The sequence below is a fragment of the Calypte anna genome, chromosome 3, assembly GCF_003957555.1.
Source record: "Calypte anna isolate BGI_N300 chromosome 3, bCalAnn1_v1.p, whole genome shotgun sequence".
Taxonomy (NCBI): Eukaryota; Metazoa; Chordata; class Aves; order Apodiformes; family Trochilidae; genus Calypte; species Calypte anna.
The window spans coordinates 38,697,979-38,711,294 of NC_044246.1; the positions used below are offsets into that span (position 1 = coordinate 38,697,979).

At 45.3% G+C, this 13,316-nt stretch overlaps 1 protein-coding gene across 2 annotated transcripts; it reads right to left on the reverse strand.

Annotated features, from left to right (window-relative positions):
* Positions 1-940: 940 nt before the first annotated feature.
* MAL (mal, T cell differentiation protein) lies at positions 941-5,317 on the reverse strand. 2 transcript variants are annotated; one of them, XM_008504954.2, is made up of 4 exons: positions 5,231-5,317; positions 1,667-1,834; positions 1,329-1,463; positions 941-1,079 (listed from the first exon to the last, which is right to left on the reverse strand). In XM_008504954.2, the coding sequence occupies exons 1-4, from the start codon at positions 5,315-5,317 to the stop codon at positions 1,005-1,007; spliced, it is 465 nt and encodes a 154-aa protein (XP_008503176.1). In that variant the 3' UTR covers positions 941-1,004. The 2 variants fall into 2 exon arrangements, with proteins under 2 accessions (XP_008503176.1, XP_030303919.1); XM_030448059.1 differs by lacking the exon at positions 5,231-5,317 and adding an exon at positions 1,919-2,002.
* Between the last annotated feature and the right edge of the window lie 7,999 nt (positions 5,318-13,316).

A 13,316-nucleotide genomic window follows, 5' to 3' on the forward strand; every position in this document is an offset into this window, starting at 1 on the left:
CACTGAGATTAACCCGAGTTGGTTTAGCCCCTGACTAAAGGGGCTGACCCCAGCTGCTGAGCCCTACAAGCTCTCCTTGCCTGAAAAGCCCTCTCATTTATGCCCAAGCCTGTGCCTTTTCTTTGGGCATTGTCCTGCCCCTGCACAGTGCTCCTGAGGCTGTAGAGGGCTGTGTCCCCGAGTGCACCGAGGAGAAAACAGCAGAAATTACTCTTGTCTATTTGAAAAATCCCAGCAACCCCCTCTTTATTAGTGGCATAGTGCTGGGGTGTGCGAGAACAGCCACACACCGAAGACATGTTGATTGCCTCTGCTTATTCAAGGTATTATTCTAATAATCCACACAATTCTCTTGCTGTGCACCTTCTAAACTCTATACAGTCAGGGGATTAAAACCAGCAGTAATTCCTGGCACTATGGCTGTGCCTCATAATTCAGAAATACCCTTCAGGGATTGCAGTAGCTCAAATCACCCCCAAGGAAAGTTAAATATTGTCCCAGTTTCTCATCATGAGTCAGAGATAGCATTTCTAGAAACTGCATAAAAACGTTCTTTTGGCACAGTAGGTTTAGGGAGGGAAACAGCCTTAAGTGGACAGGCAGCAATTAAAATGACCCTATTCCATACTTGTGCTCCTTAGTGAAGGTTGTTCAGGCTTCCCCTGCTAGCAATAACCCTGGGAGCATGAAGGTGTGGTTCGGGGAGATTTTAGCACTTTGAACCCAACTGTTCTTTTTAAAGCTGGATGTTTTTTTATTTGGGCACCAATTACCAGCATCAGACCGTACCAAACCCATAAGAGACAGAAAGGAAACAGATCATGCCAGGATATAGTTTTCCCTGGCAGGCTCTTTTTCTTCATTGCCATGGTCCCCCATGATAAGCTGTTTGTTTATAATACATACGTTACAAAACAAAACCCAAACCCCGCCCAGAAACTGCAGTCATTGAACAACTTCCATATTCATGGGGTGACCATAAGACACTTGGTGAGGGGAAGCTTTTAGGATGATTTCCATCGCAGGAGTGAGAACACCTTATGGATCACGTAGACCAGGGTAGCTAAGAATGCAAATACCTACAATGGAAAAACACATCAGCCAGTTAACTTTTTATTATATGGTATGAGTTCCTGGACTGAGCAAACACCTCCTGATGCATGGTATTTCTGTTAACCCTTGCACATTTGGAGATACTACTGACCAATGGGACTCGGAATAGTTCCTCTCCCCCCTTCCCTGAACGGTTGGTGCAATTAATTAATGACTTGGCCTTGAAGCCACTCTACAGTCACTTTCCCCTCTTTGCCCCTGCTTCCCCTGCTCACCACAGCAGCAATGTTCTCCCTGTAGACTTCAGCCACAGAGCTGTCAGGTACCAAGCCTGCAGCATAGGTGAAGAAGGCTTCCAACACGGCAGCGCTGAGGTAAAACAGAGATGCTATTACCTGGCAAGTGGCATCCTAAGAAACAAGAGTCACAGAGTCATTTCCACGGGGCAGCACACTGTGAAGTTGGGGGGTGGGGGAAGAAAGGAACCCACTCAAGTAAAGTGAAACCCAGAAAGGTTCCAGAAAGGAACCCCAGCCTGCATTGTGGAGTGCAGTAGCAGCCAAGCTGTCTACCAGGGAGAGGAAAGGCTCTGATGCTCATCACATCCACTTACCAAGGTGACCCAGGATCTGCTGCCGCCGTGTGCCCCACAGAGGTAGAGGCACAGGAGGGTGGTGGACATGACAAAGCAGAACACGGAGACAAACATCACCCAGCCTTGCAGCATGGGGTCTGGGACATGGGAGGATGCCACCAGGATCCAGACAAGGCCCCCAAAGATCTGTAAGTGAAAGTGGAAAAGAAGGTGAGCACCAGATAAATAGGCTTGTCCAGGGCAAAGCCAAAAATCATGCACAATTCTGACACTAGCACTGCACATGGCAATAACCCAAGGATGCCTCTGACTTCTTCCCAGCCTCTACTTTACACTGGGGATTTAGCTGGGAGCAACTCTCTCTGATCTTAATCCAAACAAAGCGTCATTTTAGCCCTGCCTCCTAGTGTCACTGCTATTCATACCCTTCCCATATCAGTGTGCTCAGGAAGCTGGTTCTGACATTTTTTAAGCCTGGTTTTGATGAGCAGGGAGGCTTATTTCAGAAAGGCATGTCTGTTTCATAGTGTGGCAGATCCCTGAAAGGAGTGGCATCAGACTCAGTGAGCTTGCACAAACAGCACAGACATGTGGCCTCATGAAGTCCATGGACACGGCCTTAATGAAATGCAAATGTCACCCTGGAAGCAGAGAGAACAGGTTGAGGAGAGGTAATACAGCCAGTTTTACTCTCTGAGGTAGAGGAAATAAAGTAGAGGCTCCCTGATCCTCCTGGGAAGAGGGGGTTGTATTGCTGGTCCAGCTATTTGGGTTGTCATTTGTTGGCTTCACCAGAGCTGTGCAAGATACCAGCTGCTGGTCTGGTAGGAAGTGGGACCGCATTATTTTTCAGCCAAAAAGTTGGGAGTTCGCTATGGGCTTTCTGAGATGGTGTGGAACATAAGCAGAGCTATATCTAGGCTCCATCCCTCATCCTCTGGCAGATTCCTACACAGGAGAATGAGACCACAACGTCCAATGCTGCCAACTGTCCAAGCGCTTCCTTTGCACTAAAATGCACACAATTTTCCCCTGTTACAAAGCAGCCCACTTGTTTCTCGAACCTGTGCAAAGTTTGGTTCCTCATCCTACGATGAGGAACGCCTTAGCTGAACCCACAGAGCCAGTGCAGCTGTGGGGACCTATCCCTTGTCACCCGCTGGTCTTGGTTTAGAATTAAATCTCAAGAGATTCTCACTGACTCTCAGATCATTCTGATTGCCAGCATATCCTAGTCCAGCTTTTGTTAGCTCCCAAGTGCCAGCTCATAAAAAATCATGGCATTTCCATTTCCTTGGAGGCATTTTGCAAGTGGAGAAAAATACTCAGAAAACATCACATCATTTGTGTCACCCCATGGGTGTAGAAAAGTTCACCAGTTGCATTATGCAAACCAATACATTAAATCAGTGATGTGCTTGAGACCTTCAAGACCTTGAGAAAGTGCTGCTTTTTTGGTGCCTGTGTGACAACCAAAGACATTTGAACACAATCTAGTGCCTGTAATTACCCATGTGGTGACCCTATGAGCAGGCTGCAGCTAAAAATCCTGGAGAAACCTTAAAGTCACTCTGCTGAAATCCAATGCAATCAGGGTGAGATACGAGGCTGGGGCAAGAAGTGTCACCCCTCGTTTGTTACCACTCCCCATCCCTCCTGTCTCCAGGATGTGATTTCTCAATTCAGGCAAGTATGTTTGACATGGCTTGATGACTGACTTTGGTTTTATGGTGCTGCCATGCAGCAGACTCATAAAAATGAAGACAAGGTCAAGAGGCTTTCAGTAACAACACACAGCAGGTTGGGGACAGCAGTCTGAGCACAACTTCTCTTTTAAATAGCCTTTAACTAAGGAAACATTTCTGTCTTCAGCTTTTTTCAGCTATTTCACATAGGCCTGACTACCCATATATGCAGAAGGCTCTTCAAATAAAATAGGTTACAAGAATTAAACCCAGCCTCACAGAATAAAAATGGTAGTTCTTAATCAGCACATCCAGATGTAGCAATCATCTGAGCTGCAGGTAGGAACTTCTGGCAACTGTCTTAGCTTTTTTTTTTTGGAGTTAACATATTAACCCACTGCAGGCAACCCCAGATTCCACTAAAGATTAAGAAACATTTTATCCTTCTGAATGCCATGATTCAAGGCAACTGCCTCCTTTGTACACAGCAGAGATAATACAACTGCACAACCTAGGGTCATGAACCTCCAGAGGTGGAGAAATCCAGTTATGCAACATTCCTCCTTCCCGGTGTGGTTCCTGAGCCTTTAGGATGCACATTTCCACATCTTACCCAAACCAAAGGATAGGGTGCTTAATTTTGTCTCATTAAGCAAGCTGCCTTGCCAAATTCCCTGGAGACAGGAATCATGAACAGAAAGCTGAAGGCATGGATGAAGGCAAAAGCATGACCAGCATCAGGACTAACACAAGGCAGTGGGAGGGGCGGCTTGCAAGTGTCTGCACAGCCAGAACCTTCACAGGCACTTAGCATCCTCCTTCGTGTACCTTCAGGAAAGCTGAACCATGCTCTCAGGGCATGGGCACAGAGACCAGGTCACCAGAACATACTTGGAAAAGCTGAAGGAAAGCCTTCCCCCACACATGGGTAATGCCTGCTTTAAGCCAGTTCCTCTTTGCTTGAATGCTATCACTAGGACAATGATGTAAAAAATGGTCTAAAACCCAGGAGTGTAGACTGAGTTGGGTAACAGGGATGGATTTGGTTCCAGGTGGCAAAGTTGAAGTTTTTTGTATAAAATAATCTGAACATCATCCTACAACACTCAGCTAGACTCCTCAGTGCTGGATGAAAGTGCTCAGGCTTTGGAAAAAGCCTCTCAAATTGTTGTGAGAGGATTAGGTTTCAATGGGTGGGAGAAGAGAACACAGGAAAAAGGTTCTAACAGAAATTTTCCATTTTACAGTCAGTGCTCACAGCAACTGCTTATAAACACCTGTGCCAAGTCCATTAAAATTATGACCTTCCCCTGCTTAATGAAATTACAATACGGGAAGAAGTTACATGGTGTTTGTTCACCCTTTGCTCACCCACTGTTACCCACACACCCAGGTCCAGAACTCTGTATCTCCAGCTCAGGAACCCTGCAGCTGAGAGCTACGGTTTTGGCAGCCTGGGTTCTTTGCTGCTGCAATTACTTCCCAACCCTTTCCCCCTGCTTTAAACAAACAGTTTATCCTCTGCCTGTACCACCTGCTAAAATCACGTTCCACTTAACAAACTGGCTCAATCTGGCAACCTCACTTAAACCCACGAGCAAACCCTTCAACACTTGTTAGGTGGAAAATTACAAAGAGCATTTAGAGGCACCACAGAAATACCCCACAGGCTGAAGTAGAGCTTCAGAGCTTCCAGCTCTGGGCTTGTATTTTCTTTGAGAGCAAAGCAGGCATCAGGGGTTGTGCCCAGACCCTTGTGGCTGAGGGACCTGGCACAGCTCCTGAACCAAATGCTTCGGGTCAGGTCTCTTCCCTCAGACACCTGCAGCACAGGATGAAGTGTGCTGGGTGCCCCACGAACAGCATCTGCCCTCCCCAGGGAAAAGCCAGCACTCACAAATTCTGGGATGAAGAGCACATCTGGGAAAGTTGTCAGGACAGCCAGGCCGCTGGGCAAAGAAGCGGTGGAAGTTGTCGAGGACATCGTGGGTCTCTCTCACGGTGACTGTCACCTGCTGGAGGTAGCTGCCAAATGCAGACTCCTTCCCTCCCTCTCTCTCTCTTCCTCCTTCCCTCCCCTTCTTCCTGCTCTTCTTTCTTCCCTCCCTCCTTCCTGCTGGCAGATGTAGGCAGCTGTGAGTGGCATAGGAGGGGCCAAAGCCTGTAAGCAGGGGTCACTCGGTGGGTGATGGGAGCCACCCAAGAGGTTTCAAGGACACGTGAATAGCCCTGGGGCACTTTGAGCAGAGCGGTGTCTATAGGACCTGAGCACAGAGGGCAAATCCCTGGGTGTGGGTGGGTGGCACTGGTTGACATCTTAGAGCAGTAGTAAGAATCCATACCCATCTAGCCAGGCAGCTTCCCAGCCCTTCTGTTTGCACAGTAAGTCAGCTTGCCCCCCAGCCACATGAGCTGGCCACGCTGCAGGCACAAGGGCAGCTGGCAACCAAGGCAAGCTAGGACAAGACAGGTATGGGCAAACAGCAGGGCTGAGAAACGTCTCACGGATGGAGATGGATTCCAAGACAAGGCCAGTTGAATTGCTGGGTGAACCACTTCCATCATCTCAGGAGATTGGATACACCAAGGTAACATAAATAAAATAAAATAAAATAAAATAAAATAAAATAAAATAAAATAAAATAAAATAAAATAAAATAAACCAAAAGAAAGATAAAAGAAAGAAAAGAACAAAAAGAAAGATTCCCAAGCCATTTGACTTCCTTTTTTTTTACTTCCCCTTTTTTTTAGTTTTGGGTTGTTTTTTTTTAATCTGGAGTCTATGCCTCAAAAAAGGGCAGGCTGCTTTTCCCACCCATTTCATCCAGCTTACCATAACACACCTCTTTTTACTGCTCAGCCCCCTTCTAGAAGAGATGCACTCTCTCTCTGCACTTGTCAAAAGACAAGCTATATGTCTTGCTTGCCTTTTCACAGCTACAGACTGTGAAATTATTGCCCTATTCTGTCAGCACAGAAATTATACAGCTCTTTATTTATCACTTTGGATCCTTATAAATCTTTGTGCTCTCCCCTCTGGCCTCCCTGTGAACTCCAATGAATTTATGCATTTACTGCACCTTTCTCCAAGACAGAGCCAAAGCAGTCTCTATGTTGGGACTGAACTCCTAAGGACAAGGATTTCTGGCTAGATGCTGGCTGGTAAAAGCTGGGGAAGCTGTATGTTGGAGGAGACAGAGTTCTAGTAGTTTGTGCTCCTCAGACTAAGTACTTTTCAAAAATCCCTTCAAATTAGGCATTTACAAAGCTTAAGAACAAAGCTCTGTTTTACCCATCAGTCTCACCTGTAGCTTACAAACCTGCTTACTAACAGTGGAAACTAGAAGGCCACAATCCTGAAGAAGCAATGGAGAAAATGTTAATCTATTCTTCAAAAAGGTCTTTGGTTTGTTTTGGTAAAGAATGCAAAACACCTTCTTGAACAAGAAGCCCAGGGGAGCCTAAGAGAAGCAAAATCCACAGCGTGTGAAATGTGTGGCATGTTCTTTCAGGTGACCTGAAGGCCAAAATACCTTCCACTTGAGGCAGTTCATAAAAATTCACCTCTGTTCCTAGATCAAGTTATTCTGTCCAAGGCTTACTGCATTCCTGAAGGGAATTCCTTGGTTCTTCTCTGTCAAGGTGAATTCAGTCAGTAGGATGGAGGTATTCCCCTTTCTGCTTGGCACATAAAATGTCATCTCTGGTGCTTGTGCATTCTGGAAAAGCAACTGGGGACCATTTGTTCCCTGTGGAGAGCCAGTAGCAAGGTTTGAAGCTGTTGTGGACCCTCACAGAGCAACTTGGCTCCTGAGGCATCCTGAGATAGCTCTCCTGGATAAACGTGCTTTTTGTTTTGGGTTGATGAGGTGCAGTTTCTGATAGCAGGGAAGGCGTCCTCAAGGGGTGGCTCATCTCAGTGTCTTCTGAACAGCTCTCCTTCCAAAACGCCCGGCTCCCCCTCAGGCCATCAGGGACACAAAAGATGTGGGCTTCTGCAATTAACATATCGAAGAAGGAGAAATGCTCGGTGATGAAGAGCAGAGCAGAGGAGAGGGAGGGGTGCGAGAAAGCAAAGCTGGAGGGGAGAGAACACGCTCTGAATAGAAATCAGCACCAGAAGAAAACACTGCCGGAGCAAAGAGACTAAGGTGGGTGAGGAAGGAGAGGGAGAAAGTTGCCCTGAACAGAGATTCCTCCCTACATCCCATGGTGAGACGGCATCCCCTTCCCTGCAACCCATGGAGGATCATGGTGGAGCAGTTTGTTGTCGACCTGACACCCATGAAGGACCCCACAGGAGCAGCTGTGGACCTGCAGCCCGTGGAAGATCACGGAGCAGATGTTGCGGACCTACAGCCGTGGAGGGGACTGTTCCCCAAGCAGTCCTTGGCTCTGAGGGCCGCCCATCCTGGAGCAGTTTGCTCCTGAGGGATTGTGCCTGGCAGGAGGGACTCACCTTGGAGGGGTTTGCGAGGGACCCTGGATTGGCATAGGGGAAGACTGTGAGGAATCCTTCTCCCCGAGGAGGAAGGAGCGGCAAACAACAGCCTGTGATGTCCAGGCTGTAAACCCTAATCCCTTCCCCCTCTGCTGCGAGAGAGGAGGAGGAGGTAAAGATACCAGAGCAAAGTACTTTGGGCTCAGGAGGAAGGGAGGGGTAGGGAAAAAGTATTTAAGCTCTGGCTTTTGTTTTCTCTTTGACCCGTTTTGATTAATGAGAAACAAAATTTATTTTTTCCCCAAGTTGAATCTGTTTTGCCTGTGACTGTAAACGCTGACCCACAAGGTTCTAGGTGGATTTCCTCCCCGCCATCCCGTGATGGGGGGAGCGAGCAGCCACCTGGTCCTTTGATACCAACTTTGAGCAGAGGCTCAAATCACGACAGCCTCTGCAGAATGTGATGCTCACTGCTCCAAGCACAGCACTGCCCATAGTTCTATTTAAATGGACGTGTTTTAATGAATTACATTTCTATAAAAATACTGACATTTTATTAGTCTGTAAATATTGATATCTGTATGTAGATTTCTATAAAATATTTATAAAGCTTTTTCTGTTTAGCCCGGAATGAGGATGTTTCTGTATCAGATACCCCCCCAAGGGTCTGACGAGCTCATTGAGCTCCTGAGTGTGCTCAGCGATGTGGCTCCTGTTTGACTTGCCCACATCTGGCCTCAGATGGCTTCACCCAGCCTCTAAACTCTGCCTTCATTCCTGCTACCTGTCTGCAATGGCTTTAGTGTGCCCCAGGCTTGCCATGCTTCAGCTCTGTTGGAGTGATGGAAGGTAAGGGCTGGTGTCTCCAGCAGCTGCCATGAGCAGTTTTGTGCTCTGCAAACACTTCTGTAGAGCCCTTAACATGAGCAGTGCCTGGGGATGCTCATGTTCATGTTAAGGGCTCTGCCCAGGGGAGTCTTGGTACTCAGAGCTGCAGTATGCTGGACCACTGATGCATTAAATGCAATGCCCACTCTACCCCACACAGGGCATAGGGGTGAGACCAGTGCTGCTTTTGCTTTCTCCTCATCTACTTTTTATTGACTGGCCATGGCAGCCACCAAATGCTGTACAAGGCATTAATTCTTAACATGGCAAGTTGAAAGCTGGTTGTGGAACCACAAGAGGAAAGGGAGGGTGGGCAAAATCATAGAATCTGATGAGTTGGAAGGGACCCATCAGGATCATCAAGTCTAACTCCTGCCCCTGTGTAAGGCACTTCCAGATTCACACCATGCGCCTGGGAGCATTATCCAAATGCTTCTTGAACTCAGACAGGCTTGGTGCTGTGATCACTTCCACGGGAAGCGTGTTCCACTGCTCAACCACCCTAAAAACCCTAAGGCTATAAAAATAGCCAGCAATAAAATCTGGAAATAAATGCAGTGTGTATTCTGGTGTCTACCTAGCTAGTTCCTAGCATGGACAGACTCAAACCTCCCACTGCTCCTTGGTGTGGCAAGGCTCTTCTGCAATGCTGGGAGTACTGCCATTTGGAAGCAGTTGGCAGGCAGATGGTTATGGATGGATGGATCCCAAGACCAGTGGGAATCCTGTAAAAGCCAGTCCAAACTGGATAAAATGTGGTAAGAACAGTTAAAAAGTAAGTTTTCTCTGGTAGCCTTCCCTGTAGGTCATAATATGCTCACCCCACTGATGGCAGCAGGGTCTCCACTCATCAGTGAATGGTGGAATTAAGATCCTAAAGATATTAAAAACAAAAAAAATAGAGAGTTCCTTTTATCTGTACCAGAGAAGGAAGGCAACAGTGAAGTGGCACAACTGAGGATTAAGAAGATTTTTGTTTCTTATTTTTTTTACCAGCATGTTATTTTCATAGCAAGAAACAAACACACCAAAGGTTGGAATTTTTTTAAACCTCTGAGATTAAAGCTTCAGTAATTTTTCTTGTTAACAAAGACCTGAGATCATCAGGGAGCCTTGTTAAAACTGGAAGACCTGTTTATCAGCATTGTAGGTGCTGTCACTAGTAAGAATATGAATTGCCTTTGTTAATCTGAGTATAAAAAAACCAAAACAAAACGTAAAAGAGAACATCCTGATTACAGTCACACAAGGGTTCCTTGCAAAGGATGAAGATTAGGTAACCTTGACAGGTTTACTACACCTCATCAAACACCTTTGAAATCTTCAGTTGTGAAACAATTCCTTGTCTAAGTTCACAAGAATGAGAAGCTGAGAAAGACTGAAGTACTGGATACTTTTCAACACATGTTGGAGCTGGTTCTGACTCTTCATTTGAGAATGCTTGCGTACCATACTGTACCTCAGCATGTTTAGGACACTGCCTTATGCTTCCATTTAGCATAATCACACTAAAGTTGACAATTACTTACAGGTTTTGAGACTAGAGCACTCATAAAGAGTAGCTGACTGGAGAAGAATGTCAACATTTCTGAGCTGGCAGAACCAAACATTTCAACTGAACAACTGGGTTGTTCAGCCTGGAGAAGAGGCGGCTCAGGGGAGACCTCATCGCTCTCTACAACTCCCTGAAAGGAGGGTGTAGCCAGGTGGGGGTTGGTCTCTTTTGCCAAACAACTTTCAGCAAGACAAGAGGGCATGGTCTTAAGTTGTGCCAGGGGAAGTTTAGGTTAGATATTAGAAAGAATTTCTTTATGGAGAGGGTGATCAGGCATTGGAATGGGCTGCCCAGGGAAGTAGTGGATTCTCCGTCCCTGGAGATATTTAAAAAGAGACTGGATGTGGCACTCAGTGCCATGGTCTAGCAACCGCAATGGTGCTTCAAGGGTTGGACTTGATGATCTCTGAGGTCCCTTCCAACCCAGCCAATTCTATGATTCTATGATTCTATGAAAGAAGCTCATGTTCATTTTTTGTTTCCTCCCAGCTGTTGTGATGATGAGGTTAACAGCAATAGCTAGGAGTTTTTCCTCCCATCCCTGCTTCCCTAAAGAAGAGCCTGCAACTAATTCCATCAGAAGCAGATTTGACAAAATGTAGCTTCTGTTTTCCTTTCATCACTGCAACATGATCTACCTAGAAATCAAAACTGGTGTACAACTGGCCTGCCCATTTATACAAATGGACTGTGTCAATGGGAATGTATTACACAGATCTTCCAGAAGCAGACTGGTCTTCAGTCCCTGCATCTACACATAGTCACAATATTAAATGTGTACAGCATTTACACAATGTCTGCTCTGGAAAACCACACCAGGATCCTCATTTTTACCAGCAGCTAAAGGAATGATACTCTTCTCGAGATCTAGATTGCCCTATATGGGGAGGAGTTTTAAAAAAAATCCACCAGCCAATAAACCAAGCTGAAGAAGTACTACCTAATTAAACAGAAATACTTGCTACTGTCTCTGTCACAGCAGTAGGATATCAGATCAAGATGTTGTATTAAAACCTGCCACCAAAACAGAGGGTTTGTTGTTATTCCATTATACAAAAATTAATTAACCAGAATACCTCACAATTAGAAAGGTCTGATAAGGAGGGAAAGAGCAATGGAGTGGGGAAGAACTGGGAAGGGATCTGTTGGGAAACACCAACCAAGCAAAAGACACAGAGTGTGTCTGAAAAGAAAAGGAGGGAAAACAAGGAAAGGAGGAGGAAAGTGAGTATTTAGCATTGCCCGTAATAAATACCATAAAAGCAGACACATGAAAAGGGAAGGTCTGTGTAGCTGAGCCAGTACAGGCATAAAATTCAAGGTCTAAGAAGATAAATCCATTGCCAAATTTTTGTTTGCCTTTCAAATGAAAGTTTGTAATATAAAGTGTATAAAAAGCAAAGTCTTAAGACAGTAACTGCAGGGAGCTTCTGGTTTTGACTACTACCTATCTGAACTGTCGAATAAAATGCAGATGAGTGATCTCTAAACAAGTTGCTACTTCATGGGATAACTGGTCCCAGGGCACAGCCAGCCCTCCTGACATGGATTATCTCAGCTATTCAGGAAAATGCACCCAAAAAGCTTCCCAACTCCCTTACTTCTACTCCCCTTCAGCCTCTCAAACCCCACAACTCCGCCAGGAGCTGATTCATCTCTCCAGCCCAGAAGAAACACACCTATGTCCTTTGCAGCCAGGTTAGTTAGCTAACTGCACCAGCCCAGGGATTATACTGAGTGCCAGAGCTAAGGCAAGGTAAGGTGAAACAGAGATCCTTCAAAACATACACAATTTATTCCTAGCAAACTCAAAAGGAGGTTCAACAGCTGTAGAGTCAGTCAAGAGGAAAGACAGACTAACATGCCTTTCAAAAAGCATGCAACAAAAAGGCACTTAGATTTCAGAAGAAGCAAAGCTGTGGAAGAATTGATGCCTTAGTGAATCATCCCAGGAAAGAGAAGCATGGCATGGACTTGGAGAGAAGAGATTTGCATGTAGGACTCTACAAAATGGGAGATGACTCAGGTTCATCTGTTCTGGGCACATTCTTATTCAGCAACACACAAGAGCACTACCAGAAACTAGAGACACAATAGAGGATAGAAAACAGTAAGTCACTGGGTGTTCCCTAGAGATACCCACAGAATCCAAGAGCTTCAGTGTGAAGTAGCAAAGCTGAGAAATACATGACCTCCCTCACCAAAACCAGCTCTCATGTGAAAGGGCTGGGAAGAAGAAAAATCGAGCTTTTCATTTTTTTTAATTACCTCAAGCAAAGCAAACCAAAGCCCACAAGAGTTCTGTGTCTTCACTGAGTGTCTGCAGCCATAAATGACAAAAGGAACAGAAATAAGGCAGACTTGGTATAGTAGATACCTTTGCAGGAACGACAGTCTTACTGCTTACCACAACTGTTTGAATTTCAGTGAACAGGAAAGTAAAGGAAGGGCCCTTCACTTCCCAAGATACTGAAAAACTCTGGAAGTGTCCACACCTATGAGATGCTAAATGAAATTCAATCTTTACTAAAACAAAACAATAATTCTTTTTTTCCCAAGATTTGCTGTGATACAAGTTAAGCACATGAAGAAAAGAATCATCACCTTGAATATGCTTCAAAGCAGTTACCACAAAAACTAAAAGTACTAGAATGCTGACAAACAATATAAATTATTAGTATAGTTTCTGTCAGAATACCATGTGCAGCACTTGTAATTCAGACCCTAAAAGAATGGCATCAATTACACAGTTCCTGAGAGCAGGGGTTATTCAAACAGCAATTATGCACACCATGACACACAAAAGTCTTTGCAATGACAGATGAGGTAAATACTGAGCAACCAAAATTATGCAATAACCTCATTTAACTCTAGGAATATTTCCTGAAACTGGACAGGACAGCGCCTCTTTTTCACAACCAAGGAAACATTCCTTTACACTTTGCTGGCCTCCCTACACAATTAAATTCTTTGCAGCATTGAAATACAGAAACAGGACAGGAATGACATGCAGGCAGCACAAATTAATCTTCACACTTTCTAGGAGATGTCATTTGGGATGAGGAAATTTGATATAAGGTAAAATTCAAAAATTTTCCT